This window comes from Nycticebus coucang, chromosome 9 (assembly GCF_027406575.1).
Source record: "Nycticebus coucang isolate mNycCou1 chromosome 9, mNycCou1.pri, whole genome shotgun sequence".
Taxonomy (NCBI): Eukaryota; Metazoa; Chordata; class Mammalia; order Primates; family Lorisidae; genus Nycticebus; species Nycticebus coucang.
In genome coordinates this window covers 110633344-110655932 of record NC_069788.1, presented here as the reverse complement: position 1 = coordinate 110655932, position 22589 = coordinate 110633344, and the positions used below count along the sequence as shown (strand labels likewise).

The 22589-nt window shown below is 39.4% G+C and overlaps 1 protein-coding gene across 3 annotated transcripts in view; it reads left to right on the top strand.

Moving 5' to 3' along the window:
• Nucleotides 1–22589, top strand: part of YLPM1 (YLP motif containing 1) — an 82266-nt gene that overhangs the window by 36431 nt on the left and 23246 nt on the right. For 2 of the 3 annotated variants that reach the window (XR_008382377.1, XM_053601603.1), the window contains exons 5-11: nt 3834–5951; nt 8883–9003; nt 15609–16023; nt 16135–16227; nt 16869–17064; nt 17564–17682; nt 21984–22138. Coding sequence is in view for 2 of the 3 variants with exons in the window: in XM_053601603.1 (XP_053457578.1) it covers nt 3834–5951; nt 8883–9003; nt 15609–16023; nt 16135–16227; nt 16869–17064; nt 17564–17682; nt 21984–22138 (3217 nt within the window). In the remaining variant the exon portion in view is untranslated. The remainder of the gene's footprint in view (nt 1–3833; nt 5952–8882; nt 9004–15608; nt 16024–16134; nt 16228–16868; nt 17065–17563; nt 17683–21983; nt 22139–22589) is intronic. The other variant, XM_053601604.1, reaches the window with a different exon arrangement.

Genomic DNA, 22589 nt, shown 5'->3' with positions numbered 1-22589 from the left:
TTGTTAGATGATAAGGAAGGAAACAAAACATTTGGTTCATATATTATACAGGGTGGATGTAAAGTTCGTGTGCAATTTAAATTAGAAACTATTTAAATTAGCAATAGCACATGAACTTTATGTTCATACTGTGTACAAAGGGTGCCCCCAAAAGTATGCACATTTTAAGAAAGAAAAAATTGCATTAAAATTGTAATACCCAATATATATGAAAAACAAAAGATGAATACAAGGCATGTTGAGCACCTCTTGTAATTGCAGAAGTCAAATGTGACTTGAGTATTACAAATGTAGTACAGTTTTTTCCTTACTTAAAATGTATATACTTTTTTTGGTACACTGTGTGTATGTGTTCTAACACATATATATCAAATTAAGGAAGAAATAGTCATAGCTATTTCAGTCCTTATTTTTGCAATAGTCAGAAATAGCTGGTATTTATAATTACCTTCTTCTCCTACCCATTCCATATTCCTTTTGCTCTCAGCAGGTACTTGATCTGGTCCAGGTTCCTTGCCTAGTGGGGTGAACCAGACCTTCATTTTGGAAAAGTCCTGCCTGAATTAGGTTATTAGAGTTTTCCATTGACTTTAATCACAAGACATGGAAGTACTAAGAGGTATTATATAGGCTCTCTTGCATTTCAGACATATTCCTCCTTATCCCCATTGTGCAGTAGTAACCTAATTTTCTCTTGAAAGTCAGGATTAATCACCTCCAGCCAATACAATAACCCTTGATTCAGAACTTCAAAGTAAAGTTGTAGTCTCAACTTCAGTTCAGTATTGTGTGCCCTGATGGAAGTATTCCCTTTGAAATGAAGACTTTTTGACTAGCAAAGCTTAAACTCACAGGGATGGAAAATAAATATTCTGCTAAAATTGAATTATTACTCTTCACTGATTTCCCAAGCAAATGAAACAAAAACCCTCATAGTTCACATTAAAGCCTTGAAAGGCATCATCTTGAAATCATCTGAAATTCTTCCCTTTTCACTATCATTTCATTCCCACCTGTTAAAAAATCCTATCAGTTCTACCTTATTTTACATTTCTCACTTGTATCTTCTCTGCATCCTCATATTAGTTACTACCTTAGAATAGGCATCACTTTCACTTCCCCAGATTATAGAAATAATCTTTAAACTTTTCCCCTTCTGTACATCTACTATTTTTCTGCTAAAGTAGCCTTTTAAAAATTGATCATATTTAGTGGCTCTCAGTCCTTACAAGGTAATTCTAAATTCTTTAACTAGGTGAATTAATTTATCTGTTATAACAGAGATCCAAAGGAAGAAGGCTTTAACAAGTAAGAAGTGCATTCTCTCTCAGGTCTTAACTGTTTTGCCATGCATAACGCACACCCCACACACACAAACACACACATTTTTGAGGGAAACAGGGATGTGTGTTACATATGGGTAGTACAGCTTGGGCACAGGGGAAGCCCAGCTGGTCTCCTGGGAGCTGCTAAAGCTGGTCCACCTGGGTCCACTGGGTGCCTGAGTTTCCAGTCCAGGTAGATCCAGGATCTGATGGGGGTGAGCTGGAATGGCTTCTGCTAGTCACTGCATCAGGAAGGGGTGGTGGCAGGGCTGGTGAGGCAGGCTAAGGCCCTACAGGACAAGGGCAAAGCCCAAGGCCCAGGCATGTGAAGGGGAGCAGGAGCCCTAAGCAGGGCCCAGGGACCCACCTGGCCGAGTGGCCTCAGATGCTCCTGGCCCCACTGGCCATGGTCCCCAATGTGGCAGGGAGGGAAGGAACAACTTTCACAGAGTAGGATGGCTGTGGGAGGGTGGTACAATCTGTATGTTTATTTACCAGGGGAACATTAGCCCTCACTAGATACATCTTTCCTGGATGAGAACTGGCCACTTTCTCAAGGGGCGTTTTTCTGAAAGTTTAAGCCAAAAAACATAGGTGCACGTTTTATATGGGAGCACATTTACATGGCAAAATATGGTATATGATGTCTCTACAGTCTGACCCCAAGTTCCCTTTGATGTGTTACTTTGCCATCCCTTATTTACCTGATCCGATATGCTTCACCACTATGTTGGAACTAGCTTGAAAAGGGAAATAGTAAAGAGCAGCATGTGCTCTTTCTTTTGAGGGGATAGCCCAGAGGGATGTATACATCATTTTCACTTTTAGCTTATTGGCCAGAACGTGGCTACAAGTTCTGTCTGCAAGAGAGTTTGGGAAAAGGCGGCCCCCATAGCTCAGTGGGTAGGGTGCCGGCCACATACACCCAGGGTAGCAGGTTCAAACCCGGCCTGGGCCAGCTAAACGACAGTGACAACTGCAACAAAAAAAATAGCTGGGCATTGTGGCGGGCACCTGTAGTCCCAGCTACTTGGGAGGCTGAGGCAAGAGGATCACTTAAGCCCAAGAGTTTGAGGTTGCTGTGAGCTTTGACGCCATGGCACTCTACCAAGGGTGACATAGTGAGACTCTGTCTCAAAAAAAAAAAAAAAAAAAGTTGTGAAAGAGGGTCTAGTCTGGGGAGCCTTGTCTAGCTAACAATAAGAAGTTCTATTATTGTAAAAAAGCGTGCAGTGAACCAGGCATGGGTGAACCAGGCATGGTGGCTCACACCTGTAATCCCAGCACTTTAAGAGGCCAAGGCAGGAAGATTACTTGAGACCAGCCTGGGCAACATAGCAATACCCTGTCTCTATGGGGGGAAAAATAGGTGGGCGTAGTGGTGCGAACCTGTGGTCCTAACCACTTGGGAGGCTGAGGCAGGAGGATTGCTTGAGCCCAGGAGTTTGAGGCTGCACTAAGCTATGATCATGTAATCCAGCCTACAGAGCAAAACCCGGTTTCTGAAATAAAAAAAGGGGATGGATATTAGAGGACCACAGTAGTAGTCTCTGCCAGACAGGCCTTTATACTCCTTTGAAGATGTTTGTCTACCTCTTTACCTTCCTTCTGAGTGTGCTGCTTTTCTACTTCTCCATCTTTGCCATGTTGCTGATTCTGTCTCCTCTTTGCTTCAGCCATACTAAATTATTTGCATTTCCAAATATGATATACTCGTATGTGTTTCATTACTAGCTTTATCTCAAAAAATTTACCTTTCAAAATTCAATTTAAACATTTCCTATTCTCTTGCCTTTATTATACATAGATGGACTTGAGTCATTGTACTTCTTGGCTCTTATGTATGCTTAGATTTTTGATTGTAAACTCTTTGAGGGCAGAGATGACATTTTATTTGTTTATTTCTTACATGTAGTATAGTGTCTGACAGACAGGGGATGTGCACTAAATATTTACTGAATGAGTGAGTTGGTCCGTAGCTCTGTCCAGATTTTTTTTAAATGTCTATCCCTGCTATGTTTTTAAACTTTTGTCAGTTAATCAAGATGTTAGTGCTAGCGCCAGCAATATTTATAATAATATTATATTTTCTTGTTAATTATTTCATACTTAGTTTTTTGTTATTTAGTTAATTCCAAAAGTATTCTCAGAGTTAGGTATGGCATTTGTTAATTTTTTCTGCTTAAAATCAGTAGACATTTCTGTCTACTAAATCACAATATTTATAATTGTTTTTTAACAGTTCAGTGTATCAGTGACTTGCTGCAAGAGATGTGTTGAAGCAAATTTGGTAATACTGACATGATTTCCAAAGCCTGTCCTAAGCTTCTGAGTACTGCCAACTTAACACACTGGTTCTAAGATATTGGTGACTCAAGATTTGTTTAATGACGAAACAAGTCATTGTTATACACAGATTCTAAGGCAAAAATGCCTTAAATATTCTTACATGGAGATTTTTTTTTTCTGCTTTACTGTCTTGAGTAATATCTTTTGTTTTACTTGTAGATTTGATGGTCCTCGAAGATTTGAGGATTTAGGGTCAAGGTGTGAAGGACCGAGACCCAAAGGGCCTCGTTTTGAAGGAAATCGCCCCGATGGGCCAAGACCCAGATATGAAGGTCACCCAGCAGAGGGCACTAAAAGCAAATGGGGAATGATTCCCCGAGGGCCAGCATCTCAATTTTATATTACGCCCAATACATCCCTAAGTCCTCGACAGAGTGGACCACAGTGGAAAGGCCCCAAACCATCTTTTGGACAGCAACATCAGCAGCAACCTAAGTCACAAGCAGAACCTCTTTCAGGAAACAAAGAACCATTAGCAGACACCAGTAATAACCAGCAGAAGAATTTTAAAATGCAATCAGCTGCATTTTCCATTGTTGCAGATGTAAAGGATGTCAAGGCGGCTCAATCAAATGAGAATCTAAGCGACTCTCAACAAGAGCCACCTAAAAGCGAAGTCTCAGAAGGGCCCATAGAGCCTTCTAATTGGGACCAGAATTCTCAAAGTATGGAGACTCAAATCGACAAAGCCCAAGCTGTTACGCAGCCTGTACCCCTTGCAAATAAGCCTGTACCTGCTCAATCTACTTTTCCCTCAAAAACAGGGGGGATGGAGGGAGGACCAGCAGTAGCCACATCATCATCATTAACTACAGATAATGATTTTAAACCTATGGGTATTGGTCTGCCTCATTCAGAAAACAACCAAGATAAAGGGCTATCTCGGCCAGATAATAGAGATAATAGATTAGAAGGCAGTCGAGGCAGCAGCTCATCTTACAGAGGTCCTGGGCAAAGCAGAATGGAAGATACACGGGATAAAGGACTAGTAAACAGAGGTCGGGGCCAGGCAATCAGTCGAGGCCCAGGTTTGGTCAAGCAAGAAGACTTTAGTGATAAGATGATGGGTAGAAGAGAAGATAGTCGAGAGAAGATGAGCAGAGGAGAAGGCAGCCGGGACAGAGGCTTGGTGAGGCCTGGAAGCAGTCGGGAGAAAGTGCCAGGTGGTCTGCAAGGCAGCCAGGATGGAGGTAGAGCTGGCAGCCGAGAAAGGGGACCTCCTCGAAGAGCTGGTAGTCAGGAGAGAGGGCCCCCTCGAAGGGCTGGAAGTAGGGAACAAGTACCACCTCGAAGAGCTGGGAGCAGGGAAAGGGGACCACCTCGAGGGCCTGGCAGTCGGGACAGGGGACTGGGAAGATCAGATTTTGGTCGTGATAGAGGTCCATTCAGACAAGAACCAGGAGATGGTGGGGAAAAAAATTATCCATATCACCGAGATGAACCTCCTAGGACTCCATGGAACCATGGAGAAGAGAGAGGGCACGAAGAGTTCCCATTAGATGGTAGAAATGCTCCAATGGAACGAGAAAGACTTGATTGGGATAGAGAGAGATACTGGAGAGAGTGTGAACGTGACTATCAAGATGAAACACTAGATCCATATAACAGAGAGGACAGGTTCTCAGCACCACCATCTCGGTCTCATGATGGAGATAGGCGAGGCCCTTGGTGGGATGATTGGGAGAGAGATCAGGATATGGATGAGGAGTACAGTAGGGAAATGGACAGGGATTTGGACAGGGATGTGGATCGGATTGGAAGACCCGTGGATATGTATGATAGAAATTTGGATAATGAGTGGGACAGAGATTATGGGAGACCACTGGATGAACAAGAATCACAATTTCATGAACGGGATATTCCATCTCTTCCACCTTTACCACCCCTCCCACCTCTTCCACCTCTGGATAGATATCGGGATGATAGATGGAGAGAAGAAAGAAATCGAGACCATGGGTATGATCGAGATTTCCGTGATAGGGGTGAGTTGAGGATTCGAGAGTATCCAGAAAGAGGAGATACATGGCGGGAAAAGCGAGATTATGTTCCTGACAGAATGGACTGGGAAAGAGAACGGTTGTCAGACAGATGGTACCCATCTGATGTGGATAGACATTCCCCCATGGCGGAACACATGCCCTCCTCACATCATTCCTCTGAAATGATGAGGTCTGATGCAAACTTAGACTCTGACCAAGGCCTTGGAGGGGTAATGGTTCTCAGTCAGAGGCAGCATGAAATCATTTTGAAAGCTGCACAAGAACTGAAAATGCTTCGGTAAGTCGAATACTTAAGATCATTTCTTTTAGTCAAAACCACATTCAGACTGCTCTTTTTAAAGTGATAATATTTGAATGGAATTATTTTATTTCACATTCTTATCACGTGCTTTTAATTTATATTTCTGGTCATTCAGTGGTGTTTTGGGGTATTTAGGAAATGTGTTAATTATAAAGGTATGCCCTAAGATGTGAAAATTGATTGCTGTTCTTGGCCTTTATAGATGTGTGGCTAGCATGCCATGCCTGTGCATGTTGCAAGTGTCAAATTTCAACTTTTCAGTGCTCTGGATTTCTCAGGGTTCATATGTAACCTCCACATTTTTTCCCAGTAGGCAGTTTGATCTTTGATATTAGGTCTGATAGACTTCATATTTGTTCATCTTTGTTATAACTTTGGAAAGTCCTGTATTTTTCTTTGCTGAACCTAAGAATGGTTTACCCAGGAATACCCTCAGAATTGTCTAACTATTGATACTTTCTTTTGGGAATCTTTTATCTTTCATTTTATTAGAAGCAGGTATTTCTAATTTAGGATGTTATTTGTTTCTACATAATGAGATATTTTCGTTGACAACTATTTGTAGATATCTACATAATGTTTCCATGTAGCAGCAATAATAACAAAAGCTAACATTTATTTATTGCATGTTTACTCCAGGCCAGGAATTGTACTAAGTGCTTTGTGTATAATAATTCATTTAATCCTTAAACCAACTCTATCCTGAGATAAGAATTTAGGAGTCAATGACAGATTGTAATGTAATATATATATATATTCTTTTTTTTTTTTTTTTTTTAAGAGAAATGGGGTTTTGTTCTGTTGCCCAGGCTGGAGTACAGTGGTATAATCATAGCTCACTGCAGCCTTGATCTCCTGGGCTCAAGCAATTCTCCTGGCTTAGGCTCCCAAATAGCTGGGACTATGGGCATGCACCACCACACCTGGCTAATTTTTTTTTCCCTTCATTTTTTCTAAAGATAGGCTTTTGATACATTGTCTAGGCTGGTCTCAACCGCTTGGCTGGCCTAAAGTGATCCTCACAGCTCAGCCACTTAAGTAGTTGGGATTATAGGCATGAGCTACTATACCTGGCTCCAGATTGCAAAATTTTAAGCAGTTCTTTGAGAAAATAAATTAACAGCTTTTGATAGATTCCAATGTATTGTGTTTCTTTCATTTTTCAACTCTGGTCTACATTTGTGTATTATACCAATAAATTATAACTTAAACTTCAGTAGGAAAGAAAAGTATGATGAAGAAAAATACCTGCAGGTATTTTTGAAAGACCAGATGCCTCAGGGAACAAATCAGGTTTTCTGTGTCTATAGAAGATACAGCTAAGAGGTTTATTTTTCCAAATTACTCGTGAAGAAATGTGGAAAGCATTCCATTGAACAATTAGTTAATACTGTTCACCTCTAAGTTATAGGCACCTTTAGTTTAACACCTACTGTGTACTGGGCACTGTGCTAATAAATAATTTAGTGTATATTATCTTTATCCTCTTGTCTCAAATACCTGTGAAGATAAGTAGTGTTATCTCTCCTTCATAAATGACGCTCAAGGCTCAGAGAGGTTATGTTCATTTGACTAATACATGGCAAACCTAGCATTTGAACTCCATCTGACTCTAAAATGTGTGTTGTTAATAAAGAACACTAAGCTGACTGGTGTTGCTAAGCTGCCAAGGTTTCTTTCCTTTTCTTTTTAAAATTTTCTTTTTGTTCATTATTGCTTTGCATGGAAATGTAGGATAAAAGGTGTTGCTTATTCATCATCTTTTTTAAAGCTCTTTCTAGGCATCGTAAACATAGTTAAAATATATGGGGTTATGGGTAATGATATAATGGCCAGAGTTGGATAAAAGTCAGTTATGTTGTATCTGTGTAAACTCATAAGGGATATATGATTTACATGAGGCAGAAAATAATCTCATATGTTTGACCTTACTTTGTGTCCATTTAGATCACTATACTTTATAGAATGTAAGGAGAAAATTATAAAAAGTCCAAAGAGGTTGTAGCGTATGTTATGCATGTTTAAGGTAGGCATCATAAGGAAAAGTAAAAGGAATTTAACCAGAAATTTTAAAAAAAAATCAAAAAACTCAAAGGGCTACATAATTAACCTTTAGAAATATGAAGTGTTGTTTTTAAGAGTATAGACTGACAATTGTTATCATCTGTAGCAGGGGTCATAAACTAAAATGCCCTTAAGAATCGGGTAACAAAATTGAATGAAAGTGGGCCAGTTGTAGGTGTTGTGGGGATTTGTGGCAAGTTGTTTCATCCAACATGGGCATCTACTACTTCACTTAGCTGATTGTTGGCATTTGGGAATGTAGGACTGATGTTACAGATCTTTTTGAATGTGTGTATGGAATATTTTGCTGTGTAAATAATGGTAGCTAATTCAAATTTTAACATCTGAGGTGAAAGTCAAATTTGAAAAACCAAACTGCAAAAAAATAAATAAAAATTAAATAAATCATACACATGTACAAATTACATACATGCACGTACACTTAAAAAAAAAAATTCTAGGCCATATTTAGACCAGGCTCCATCATTTTGCAACCTCTGGTCTAAAAAGTATTTTTAAAAAATAGCAAGACAGCATTTGGTTAGATAAAAAACGACATGACATGTGAATATTAAAATAGACTATTGAGGCACTTTGTAGAATCTGTCCTTGAAGATCTTCAATAATTTATAATTATTCATATGTCCTAGATCAGTGGTTCTCAACCTTCCTAATGCCGTGACCCTTGATTAGTTAGCTATATAAAAGCAAGAGAGTGGTGTATGGGCACTGCAGAGGGGTTTAGGACAAGGTTTTTAAGTCTATTTTTAAAAATTTAATATTATTTGTAACGTTTAGAAATAAACATACCTTATGTACAATGTCAACTTTATTTGTTTACAGAGAACAGAAAGAACAACTTCAAAAGATGAAGGACTTTGGGTCTGAACCACAGATTGTTGACCATCTACCACCGCAGGAATCAAGATTACAGAATACATCTTCACGACCTGGAATGTACCTGGTATGGGAGAATATGTGCTCAGAAAGTGAAATGGTTTCTACTTTGTATGTTTATATAGTCTTTGGGGTTTTTTGGTTTTAAGTATAAATTTCCTCTACAAAAAATGTAAATTTGGGAAAGTAAGTTTATGGTAATAGACCGTTGAACAGTTTAAAACATGCTCAAAAGTATAACAGAGATACTCCTTTTCCCCAGGTTTTGATAAGACACCAAGCATACCAGAACTACATGCTTCATGGTTACACAGTTGTAGACTTTTTCTACTCATTTTTTATGTCCACATTGTCCTGTTTTCCATATAGAGAGGGCTAGATAGAGGCTTCATAATGTATTCTTACCTCTTTTTTTGTTTCATTCCTCAACAGAAACAACTTTTTTTTTTTTTGGTAGAGACAGAGTCTCACTTTATGGCCCTCGGTAGAGTGCCGTGGCCTCACACAGCTCACAGCAACCTCCAACTCCTGGGCTTAAGCGATTCTCTTGCCTCAGCCTCCCGAGTAGCTGGGACTACAGGCGCCCGCCACAACGCCCAGCTATTTTTTTGGTTGTAGTTTGGCTGGGGCCGGTTTTGAACCCACCACCCTCGGTATATGGGGCCGGCGCCCCTACCGACTGAGCCACAGGCGCCACCCGTATTCTACCTCTTTATGCTACTAGTCCTTTAGCTGGGGAAAAGATCAAACATTATACCCCAGTTCATATTCCAGGACTGTTCAGGCAGTAGTAAAAGGGGTGTTCATGTTAAGAACTTAATTGAGTAATTAAGTTCTCTTTGTTTTGCTTGCGGGTTTTTGTTTTTTCCTCATTATTTATTATTATTATATATTTTTTAGAGACAGAGTCTCACTTTGTCACCCTTGGTAGAGTGCTGTGGTGTCATAGCTCACAGCAAGCTCCAGCTCTTGGGCTTAGGCAGTTCTCTTGCCTCTGCCTCCCAAGTAGCTGGGACTACAGACGCCCGCCACAATGCCCGGCTATTTTTTTGTTGCAGCTTGGCCGGTACTGGGTTCCAACCCGCCACCCTCTGTATATGGGGCCGCTGCCCTACTCAATGAGCCATAGCACCACCCCTCATTATTTATTATTTTACCTTTAACTGAGTGATGGGCTTTAAAAGTATTCTGCAAATAATTTTTATTATAACAACACAATGAGAACAAAAAGAACTGTTGAACCATTTTATCAAATTAACTCTTTTCATTTCTTAGTATTCCCTTCTGTCTTGATCTAACACTCATACACTTGTTGACATGAATGACCACCATGATGTTGTTGGCTTCCAAAATCATATCTCCTGACCTTCAAGGTTTCTGTCCATGGATATGACTCCTGTCAAATGCAACATGTTCAAAATGGGACTCATTATCATCCTTCATTAAATTGTTCTTTCTCTTCTTGATCACCTAATCATCCTAACTCAAAACTTTAAAGTCAGCAGCTTACCTCTTGCCACTGTTCTATCCCTCTGTACCTAGTCATTCTTCTGATTGATTTTACTACCTTTTTAATATTACTCATTCTATCCTCCCCTTCCCCACAATCTCATTTCTGGCCTTCATCAGTTCTTGTCTGTATTAGTTCAGATGTATTTTAGTTTTATCTATCTCTATCCATCTCATTGACCTCTTATCCAGTCTCCATTTTGCTGCCAAAATAATTATTTTTTAAATCAAATTTTGAGACATAATTTACATATACCCATTTTAGTTCTACCATTTTGAGTTTGGATGGTTACACAGGCAGCCAGATGTGGTGACGGGCGCCTGTAGTCCCAGCTACTTGAGAGGCTGAGGCCAAGAGAATTGCTTAAGCCCAAGAGTTTGAAGTTGCTTTGAGCTATGATGTCACATCACTCTACCCTCTACCCAGGGCAACAGAGCGAGATTCTGTCTCAAAAAGAAAAAAGAAATTATTATCACCCCAAAGGCTTCCTTCATCTCCTTTTGGAATTGGGACTACCCCTACACTCGAGACAGTATTGATGTGATTTTGGCCAAAAGGCACATCCTAAAATATAAATCTCACTGTGTGGCTCCTGGCTTTAAAATTCTTAAGTGTTCTCCTGTGGCTTTCAGGATGATATATAGACTCTTTTGCATGGCCGTTTATGTCCTTTCTGAGGTGGCCTGGCCTCTGCTGACTGTTGCTTGCTACTCCATTCTCTTAACGCTTCACTTTCCCTCCATATGGAGCTTTAGCTATTTACAAACCTGTGAATGTGCCAGACTCTTTGACTTCTTCATTCCTTTGCACATACATATTGTTTAAGCCTAGAGTTTCTTTTCTTTCCCTTTCCTGTTCCTCCAACTGGCTAATTCTTGTTTTGTCTTTTGTGTGTAAGATGATTACCCTTGTCTGTCTTTGTAACATCTTGTACTGGTCTCTGTCATAGCCTTTATCATATTGTATGTTGATTGTTTTGTTGTCTATCTTTCCTTCTAAAATGAGTTCATAAGTATAAGGTTTATCTTTGTGTATCTTAGCAAATAGTAGAAGCTCTAGATTATAGATCCACATTTCTACTTTATTCACTTAACAAATCTTAAACATTTTTCCATATTGGCAAATGCTATGTTATTTTTGATGCACAATAATTTATTGAACTGTTTGATTTCTGTTGAACATTGTTTTTTTTGTTTTTTTTGTTTTTTTTTTAAGACAGTCTCAAGCTATGGCCCTGGGTAGAGTGCCATAGTGTGACAGCTCATAGCAACCTCAAACTCTTGGGCTTAAGCGATTCTCTAGCCTCAGTCTCCCAAGTAGCTGGGACTACAGGCACCTGCCACAATGCTCAGCTATTTTTGTTGTTGTTGTTGTTGTTGCAGTTGTCATTGTTGTTTCAGCAGGCCTGGGCCAGGTTCAGACTACCCACTGAGCTATGGGTACCGCCTCTGTTGAACATTTGTTTCTGATCTTTAACTGTTATTAATACAACTTTAATGAATGTCTTTGTATCAATTTCTTATTTTGTGTAACTTCTTTTTTTTTTATTTTGTATAACTTCTTAAAAATAATTTTAAATTCGCAAAGTGAGGCGACTTCAGTCAAAGAATTAAGGACATTTTTTGGCTGGGCACTATTGCTCACACCTGTAATCCCAGCACTTTGAGGAGGTCAAAGCAGGATGTCAGGAGTTTAAGACCAGCCTGGGTAACACAGCAGGATCCTGTCTCTCCAAAAAATGAAAAAGTTAGCCAGGCATGGTGGCATGCACTTGTAGTCCCAGGTACTTGAAAGACTGAGGCAGGAGGATTGCGTGAGATCAGGAGTTTGAGAATGCTATGATGCTGCCACGGCACACTGGCCTGGGCAACAGGGGAAAACCTTGTCTCAAAAAAATTGACATTTTAAAATGTACTACATATACTAATTCCTGTAGTACATGTATAATCAAATGATTCTCCAGGGGTCTCTGTAATTTGCGACCCATAGGCAGATTATGGGAGGACTTTTTTGCTTATTTGTGGTGGCAAATATCATGAAATTTATGCACAGATCTTCTTTTTTCTCATCACCTTTCATTAGTGTTTGTGTATTTAATGTGTGGCTCAAGACAACTCCACTTCTTCAGGGTGGCCAGAGAAACCAAAATATTGGACACCCCTGGTAGCCTTGCAAGCATTTACTATTTAATAGTATTTTTGGTATATTTAATAGGTTTTACACAGCATTTTTTAATGGGTTTTTTTTTTTTTTTTTTTGGCTTGTTTTGGGGTTTTGTTTTGAGACAAGGTCTTGCTCTGTTGCCCTGGCTAGAATACAGTGGTGTCATCAAGTGATTCTCCGGTCCAGCCTCCTGAATAGCTGGGACTACAGGTGTGTGCAATAGCACCCAGCTAATTTTTCTATTTTTTTGCAGAGACAGAAGTTTGTTCTTGCTCAAGCTGGTCTCAAACTCCTGACCTTGAGAGTTCTTTCTGCCTCAGCCTCCCAGGGTGCTAGGTTCACAGGCATGAGCCACTGCACCTGACTCAGATCTTATGATCTTTAAAACTTCTCTAGATAGCTGTGCACCTGACAGAATAGCTTTATCCTATGGCAGTGCCCGTAGCTCAGTGGGTAGGGTACTGGCCACTTACTGGTGGGTTTGAACCCGGCCAGCTAAACAGCAATGACAACTGCAACAAAAAAATAGCTGGGCATTGTGGTGGGCACCTGTACTGCCAGCTGTTTGGGAGGCTGAGGGAAGAGAATCTCTTAAGCCCAAGAGTTGGAGGTTGCTGTGAGCTGTGACACCATGGTGCTCTACCCAGGGCGACATAGTGAGACTCTGTCAGAAAAAAAAAAAAAAAGAATAGCTTTGTCCTATATTGGTATTTTCTTAACAAAATTGAAAATGCCCTATGTTAATAAAAAGTTTACCTTTAGGTAATAGCCATTTGTCTTAAACTCTAGTCTTTAGTGGCTTCCAGTTAAATAATGTTCCTTACATACCAGCCAACTCCATTTTGCAACTCAAAAACCAGTACATGAGTAAATACCTATGTAATATATATTGTTGGCTCTCTAGATCTAGTCTAAAATAGCTGTCAAAGAAGTAAAAGCAAATGACTCGGTGCTGGTAGCACAGTGGTTACGGCGCTAGCCACATATACCAAGGGTGGCGGGTTTGAACCCAGCCCAGGCCAACTAAACAAGTACAACAAAAAAATAATCAGGTGTTGTGGTGAGTACCTGTAGTCCCAGCTACTTGAGAGGCTGAGGCAAGAGAATCGCTTAAGCCCAAGAGTTGGAGGTTGCTGTGAGCTGTGACACCACAGCACTCTACTGAGGGTGACATATTGAGACTCTGTCTCAAAAAATAAAATAAAATAAAATAAATAAAAAAGAAAAAACAAATGGCAATGAATTAAGAGAAATAAGTGTTTAATCAGGATTGCAAAGATTAAAATAACATGCACTTTATAATTGGGTTTCAATGTTAAATAGATGGGACCTATCTGCCAAAAGGTGCAACCATTTCCTTAAAATACATTTTTCTTGGTATCTGGTGATACTTTGAAAATAAATGTAAGCCTGGCACACAACAGGGGCCATCCTTCTTGCAGAGATTACTAAATGTTCATTTAGTTTCTTTGTTTTGTTTCATAGTACATATGTTCTGTGTTGGTACCAGCTTCACTATTAATACAAACTGCTTTTGTCATCCAGACAACTGAAAGGGATAGAAGTGAGGAGGCTACCTAGAGTTTGTTTCTCTTGCTGAAACTTTTCTGTTCTTACGGAGGAGGGAGATAGATCTCTAGTATAGGAAGATGGTTTATAACACAGGTTCTTAACCAAGGGGTGAAGATCGGAATTACTCATGGAGGGTTTTATTTTGTTTTAAACTGATAGCAGGACCCCAGTACAGAAATTTGGTAGGTTTGGATTTGGCCTAGGACTTTGGAATCTAAGCAGCTACCACCTAAGTTAGGATAAGGAGAAGATAGAAAAGGTGTGGTATATCAGGAGAGGGGGTGATAGTGTTGAGGGCAGTTCTTTGTCCTTTTTAAAAGTAACTTCTTTGAGCTATAATTCACCTTGTAATTCACCCATTTTAAGTGTACAATTTAATGATTTTTTTTTTTTTACCATATTTACCAAGTTGTACAACTGTCACCATAATCCAGTTTTAGAACATTTTCATCACCCCAGTTGGATCCCTGTGCCAATTTACAGGCAGTTAATCCTTATTGCTACCCCTAGTCCAAGCAACAACTAACTCACTTTGTCTCTACAGATTTGCCTTTCTGGATACTTTGTATAAATGGAATCAGACAATATATAGTCTTTTGCATCTTTCTTCTTTCACTTAGCATAATGTTTTCAAGGTTCTTCCACCTTGAGGCATGAATCAGAACTTCATTTCTTTTTATTGCTGAATAATAAGCCATTGTGTGGCTATACCATATTTTTTTTTAACCATTCACTAGTTGATGGACATTTGGGTTGTTGAATAATGCTGCTGTGAATATTTGTGTTCAAGTGTTTGGGTAGACATGTATTTTATTTTTCTTGGGTAGATACCTCAGAATGAATTGCTGAGTCATAAGTCAAATTTATATTTGACTTTTTGAGAAATTGCCAAGCTGATTTTCAGAGTAGTGGCACTACTATTTTACATTGTCACTAACAATCTGAGAGGGTTCTTCTTACTCCATAGCCTTGCTGCCATTTGTTTTTGTCTGTCTTGTTAATTACAGCCATTCTACTGGGTATGAAAATTATCTCATTGTGATTTTAATCTGCATTTCCCTAATGAATAATGATGTTGAGTTTCTTTTCATGTGATTGTTGGCTTTTTTATATATCTTCTTTGGAGAAATATCTATTCACATCTTTCACCCATATATATATGTACATATATTTTGAGTATTTGTCTTAATATTGAGTTATGAATGTTATATATTCTGAATTCAAGTCCTTTATCAGATAGGAGATTTGCATATATTTCCCCTGTGTGACTTGTCTTCATTTTTCTGAAGATATCTTTTAAAGCATGAAGTTTTGAATGAGTCCGATTTATTTTTTAAAATGAATCAAGAACCACATTTTTAACTTCCTCTGATCTATGAAAACATGGTATTGTGCTCATCCACTAAGCCATTTGCTCTGTTCTCTAGCCTCCAGGGACCTATAGACCACCCCCTCCTATGGGTAAACCACCAGGTTCCATTGTAAGACCCTCTGCTCCACCAAGATCATCTGTTCCTGTGACCAGGCCGCCTGTCCCAATACCACCTCCTCCACCTCCTCCTCCTCCACCTCCTCCTCCTCCAGTGATAAAGCCACAGGCTTCAGCTGTGGAACAGGAACGGTGGGATGAAGATTCTTTCTATGGGCTTTGGGATACAAATGATGAACAAGGACTGAATTCAGAATTTAAGTCAGATTCTGCAGCAATTCCACCTGCTCCAGTATTACCACCCCCACCTGTTCACTCTTCTATTCCCCCTCCTGGCCCAATGCCTATGGGTATGCCACCCATGTCCAAACCACCACCAGTGCAGCAGACTGTTGATTATGGCCATGGCCGAGGTGAGTAATGGTGGTGAACTTATATTTAAGATACCACAGGAATTATTAGCTTCAGTTTAGCTTTCTTAAGTTTTACTATTACAGTGTTTTATCCCTGGTTTTATTTACCAGATATATCCACTAATAAAGTTGAACAGATTCCCTATGGAGAAAGAATAACTCTCCGCCCAGACCCACTACCTGAAAGATCAACTTTTGAGACAGGTAGGATTCCCAGAGAGAACAGTATTTTTAAACATTTTAGGGCCTAATTATCAGATGATTTTCCTTATGGTGAGATTATCTGGGCGGGCCTCCCTTTAATATAGCTAGAAGAGATTCTTCTTAGCAAAGTATCTCAAGAATGGAAGAAAAAGTATCCACTGTACTCAGCCCTACTATGAAGCTAATTTAGAGCTTTCATATGAAGGCTATAACCCGACTACAGCACAAGAATATGGGGAAAGGGCCAAGGGAGGGGAAGGGAGGGGAGAAGTCAGGGTGGAGGGAGGGTTATGGGTGGGGCCACACCTAGGGTGCATCTTAGAATGGGTACAGGCGAAACCTACTAAATGAAGAATACAAATGTCTACATACAATAACTAAGAAAATGCCATGAAGGCTACGTTGAACAGTTTGATGAGAATATTTCAGATTGTATGCGAAACCAGCACATTGTACCCCTTGATTGCACAAATGTACACAGCTATGATTTAACAATAAAAAATAAATAAAAAATATAGCTAGAAGATTCTTAAGTTGAATTTAGGGCAGCGGTTTATACTAGTTCTAAAGTTAGATTTATACTTTTCTACTCTAAGAAAAACAGACATATGGTTTTGATTTTGTACTGATTGTTTTTATAGAGCATCCAGGCCAGCGTGATCGCTACGATAGAGATAGAGACCGTGAGCCTTATTTTGATCGTCAGAGTAATATTATAGCAGATCATCGAGATTTTAAAAGGGATCGTGAGACACACAGAGATCGAGACCGGGATCGTGGTGTTATTGACTATGACCGAGATCGATTTGACAGAGAACGCCGACCCCGAGATGATAGGTATGCTATGAAAAATATCTTCGCTTAGTGTGCAAATGACCAGATGTTGTATTTAATTTTAGCAAAAGTGTTTCTAAGGGAAATTTAGTAAATGATATACTCTTCTCATGCAGGTGTGCACATAATTTGGAGAGGGAAGAGCAATTTTGGACCAATTTTCAGGAATGTAGGTGCTTGAGTTGCTAGCTTGAATTCTGAAGAATTAAATGGGAAATGGAGATAGTTAGAAAGGAATGGAAATGGTGTTATTGATAAAGGTGCAATCGTTACTTAGTTACTAAACAAGTATGATAATTTCTTTTGGCAGTTCATGAGGTTTTTAGATGTGTGATTATAAGGTATAGTGAAATAAAAATATAATACAATACCAATATGTAAATATTGACTATGTAGAGCAACTGCCCGTAGTTAAAATCACACAGATAGTGGTATTACATTATAAAGCAGGGACCTCCAATTATTTCTCATTTACCAGAATACTTCCTGTTATACCATCTAGGGCTCAGTCATACCGAGACAAAAAAGACCATTCCTCATCCAGAAGAGGGGGATTTGATAGGCCATCCTATGACCGGAAATCTGACCGACCAGCCTACGAAGGGCCATCCGTGTTTGGAGGTAGAGTGATGTCTTATTATCTGTAAGGATGTTGAGAATGTAAACGGTGGGAAGTGCTTTCCATTGTAACTGTGGATTTAAGCTTTCCAACTAAAAAGTATTCACAGCTTTCTTAGAGATAGCAGCATTGTCATTGAAAGTAGCAATATGATTAATGAAGTAAAATTAAGTTTTTTATATTAAAGAAGTTTTGGAAAATAGGAAGTACTTACAGGCTCACTGCCCACCATATTACAATTTTGTATGTTTCCTCTCATTTTCTCTTCACTTACATACTTTTGAAGATTGCTTTTTTTGGGGGGGGGGGGAGTTTAAGTCAGAGTCTTGTTTTGTCACCCTTGATAGAGTGCCATGGCATCATAGCTCACAGCAACCTCAGACTCCTGGGTTCAAGTAATTCTGTTGCCTCAGCTTCTGGAGTACCTGGCACTATAGGCACCCACCACAATGCCCAGCTATTCTTTTAGCGGTGGGGTCTCACTCTAGCTCAGGCTCATCTGGAACTCGTGAGCTCAGGAGATCTGCCTTCCTCCGCCTCCCAGAATGCTGGGATTATAGGCATGAGCCACTGAGCCCAGTCACTTTGAAGTTTTAAACAAAGTATAGGCCTCGGCGCCCATAGCTCAGTGGTTAGGGTACTAGCCACATACACCAGGGCTGGCAGGTTTGAACCTGGCCCGGGCCTGCTAACCAACAATGACAACTGCAACAACAACAACAAAATAGCTGGGCATTGTGGTGGGTGCCTACTCTAGTCCAAGCTACTTGGGAGGCCGAGGCAAGAGAATCTCTTTTAAAATTTTTTTTTTTTTTTTTATTGTTGGGGATTCATTTGAGGGTACAATAAGCCAGGTTACACTGATTGCAATTGTTAGGTAAAGTCCCTCTTGCCCCCATAAAGTGTGACACACACCAAGGCCCCACCCCCCTCCCTCCTTCCCTCTTTCTGTTCCCCCCCCATAAACTTAATTGTCATTAATTGTCCTCATATCAAAATTGAGTACATAGGATTCATGCTTCTCCATTCTTGTGATGCTTTACCAAGAATAATGTCTTCCACGTCCATCCAGGTTAATACGAAGGATGTAAAGTCTCCATTTTTTTTAATGGCTGAATAGTATTCCATAGTATACATATACCACAGCTTGTTAATCCATTCCTGGGTTGGTGGGCATTTAGGCTGTTTCCACATTTTGGCGATTGTAAATTGAGCTGCAATAAACAGTCTAGTACAAGTGTCCTTATGAGAAAAGGATTTTTTTCCTTCTGGGTAGATGCCCAGTAATGGGATTGCAGGATCAAATGGGAGGTCTAGCTTGAGTGCTTTGACGTTTCTCCATACTTCCTTCCAGAAAGGTTGTACTAGCTTGCAGTCTCACCAGCAGTGTAAAAGTGTTCCCTTCTCTCCACATCCACGCCAGCATCTGCAGTTTTGAGATTTTGTGATGTGGGCCATTCTCACTGGGGTTAGATGATATCTCAGGGTTGTTTTGATTTGCATTTCTCTAATATATAGAGATGATGAACGTTTTTTCATGTGTTTGTTAGCCATTCGTCTGTCGTCTTTAGAGAAAGTTCTATTCATGTCTCTTGCCCATTGATATAAGGGATTGTTGGCTTTTTTCATGTGGATTAATTTGAGTTCTCTATAGATCCTAGTTATCAAGCTTTTGTCTGATTGAAAATATGCAAATATCCTTTCCCATTGTGTAGGTTGTCTCTTTGGTTATTGTCTCCTTAGCTGTACAGAAGCTTTTCAGTTTAATGAAGTCCCATTTGTTTATTTTTGTTGTTGTTGCAATTGCCATGGCAGTCTTCTTCATGAAGTCTTTCCCCAGGCCAATATCTTCCAGTGTTTTTCCTATGCTTTCTTGGAGGATTTTTATTGTTGCATGCCTTAAATTTAAGTCCTTTATCCATCTTGAATCAATTTTTGTGAGTGGGGAAAGGTGTGGGTCCAGTTTCAGTCTTTTACATGTAGACATCCAGTTCTCCCAACACCATTTATTGAATAGGGAGTCTTTCCCCCAAGGTATGTTCTTGTTTGGTTTATTAAAGATTAGGTGGTTGTAAAATGTTAGTTTCATTTCTTGGTTTTCAATTCGATTCCAAGTGTCTATGTCTCTGTTTTTGTGCCAGTACCATGCTGTCTTGAGCACTATGGCTTTGTAGTACAGACTAAAATCTGGTATGCTGATGCCCCCAGCTTTATTTTTGTTACAGAGAACTGCCTTAGCTATACGGGGTTTTTTCCGGTTCCATACAAAACGCAGAATCATTTTTTCCAAATCTTGAAAGTACGATGTTGGTATTTTGATAGGAATGGCATTGAATAGGTAGATTGCTTTGGGAAGTATAGACATTTTAACAATGTTGATTCTTCCCATCCATGAGCATGGTATGTTCTTCCATTTGTTAATATCCTCTGCTATTTCCTTTCTGAGGATTTCATAGTTTTCTTTATAGAGGTCCTTCACCTCCTTCGTTAGGTATATTCCTAGGTATTTCATTTTCTTTGAAACTATGGTGAAGGGAGTTGTGTCCTTAATTAGCTTCTCATCTTGACTGTTATTGGTGTACACAAAGGCTACTGACTTGTGGACATTGATTTTATATCCTGAAACATTACTGTATTTTTTGATGACTTCTAGGAGTCTTGTGGTTGAGTCTTTGGGGTTCTTTAAGTATAAGATCATGTCGTCAGCAAAGAGGGAGAGTTTGACGTCCTCTGCTCCCATTTGGATTCCCTTTATTTCCTTGTCTTGCCTAATTGTATTGGCTAGAACTTCCAGCACTATGTTGAATAGTAAAGGTGACAGAGGACAACCTTGTCTGGTTCCAGTTCTAAGAGGAAGAGCTTTCAGTTTTACTTGGCAAGAGAATCTCTTAAGCCCAAGAGTTTGAGGTTGCTGTGAGCTGTGATGCCACAGTGCTTTACTGAGGGCAACATAGTGAGACTCTGTCTCAAAAAAACAAAAACAATAACAAAAAAAAAATTAAAGTATAAATACAGGGTAATATAATTTATTATACTTAACTCTGATTGATAACTGGACTATATACATTTTTTCACATGTAAACCTATTAATGGCTTTGTGACATTCCATTGAGTAGATAAAATATAAAACCCTTATTGTTGGATATTTAGATTATTTCTAGGTTTTTAAAATTCACACTTGCAAATTAGAAGATGAGAAGAGATCTTCTTAATACCCTGAACAGAATTTCTCCACTTTTCTGCAACAAATCTATAATAACATCAGATTCAAGGCATTTTACCACATAATATTGTAAACCACCTGCCTTATAGAATCTTTAAGAAGTTACACCTAAACTGCTTAGCAAAAAATAGGTTGTAAACTTTAAAAAATAATTCACGAGAGCTTAATTACTTGCATTTTGAAGGAGAAAAGTGGATTTAGAAATACACTTTCTGAAGCTGGTGACTTTTGTTCTTAAAACTATATGGGGCGGTGCCTGTGGCTCAGTGAGAAGGGCACCATCCTCATATACCGAGGGTGGCGGGTTCAAACCCGGCCCCAGCCAAACTGCAACAAAAAATTGTCTCAGGAGGCTGAGACAAGAGAATCACCTAAGCCCAAGAGCTGGAGGTTGCTGTGAGCTGTGACGCGACAGCGCTCTACCTGAGGCGACAAAGTGAGATTCTGTCTCTAAAAAAATAAACCCAAAACTATAAAGCAGGCTTGGCGCCCATAACTCAGCGGTTAAGCCGCCAGTCACATACACCGAGGCTTTGTGGGTTCAAACCCAGCCAAGGCCTGCTAAACAACCGTGACAACTACAGCAAAAAAATAGCTGGGTGTTGTGGTGGGCGCCTATAGTCCCAGCTACTTGGGAGGCTAAAGGAAGAGAATAGCTTAAGCCTAAGAGTTTGAGGTTTCTGTGAGCTGTGATGCCACGGCACTCTACCAAGGGTGATATAATGAGACTGTCTCAAAAACAGAAGAACAACAACAAAAAAAAAAAACTATAAAGCGGAAGTTAACAGAACTTGGTACTATCCAGCAGAGTTATTATTCTTCTATGTCCTGTTGCTTAACTTCTTTCCTACATTCAGTGCAAATAAGGGTGAACATTCTGTTTGCCTGAAAACGTAAGTGTTTTCATTTTCTTGATTTTATTAGATTTACTTTACTTCAGACTTTCTCTAATTAGGATTAAAAATAGCTCTCAAATCATTAGACTTGGTTGGAATTATATCACCCTGTGATACGTGGGGAGAATTAAGTTGCAAAATATAAAACTTTCAAAATAAAAATGTTCAACTACTGGAATCCTAGGAGAACGAAGAACTTACCCAGAGGAACGGATGCCCCTGCCAGCTCCTTCACTAAGCCACCAGCCACCTCCAGCCCCACGGGTTGAGAAGAAGCCCGAATCGAAAAATGTAGATGATATTTTGAAACCACCAGGCCGGGAGAGCAGACCTGAGAGAGTGAGTCCTATGAAATTGACTAGTTTTCTTGCAAATCAGAAGATGATGGGACATCTTTTTAATATCCTAAACAGAATGTCTCTGTTCTTCTGCAAGAAATCTGTAATAACATCAAATGCAAGGCATTTAACCATCTCTGAATAACCATGTAAATATTATAAACCACCTGCATTATGGAACCTTTAAGAAGTTGGACTAAATTACTTGGCAAAAGTTACTTTAAAAACTTTAAAAGATAATTCATGAGAGTTCAATTTAATTGCATTTTGGAGAAGAAAAGTGAGTTTTGTTGTATAGTAAGTAGAACAAAAAGAAGAGTTAGAAGACTTGATGAGCTTAGGCTTAATTTCCTAGTGACCTCCAAATGTATAAATTTTTTTAAATTTGTTTTACATTGTAGGATAATTAGACTCCATTTGAATAAACTATTACTGGAGATTTTAGCAAGATA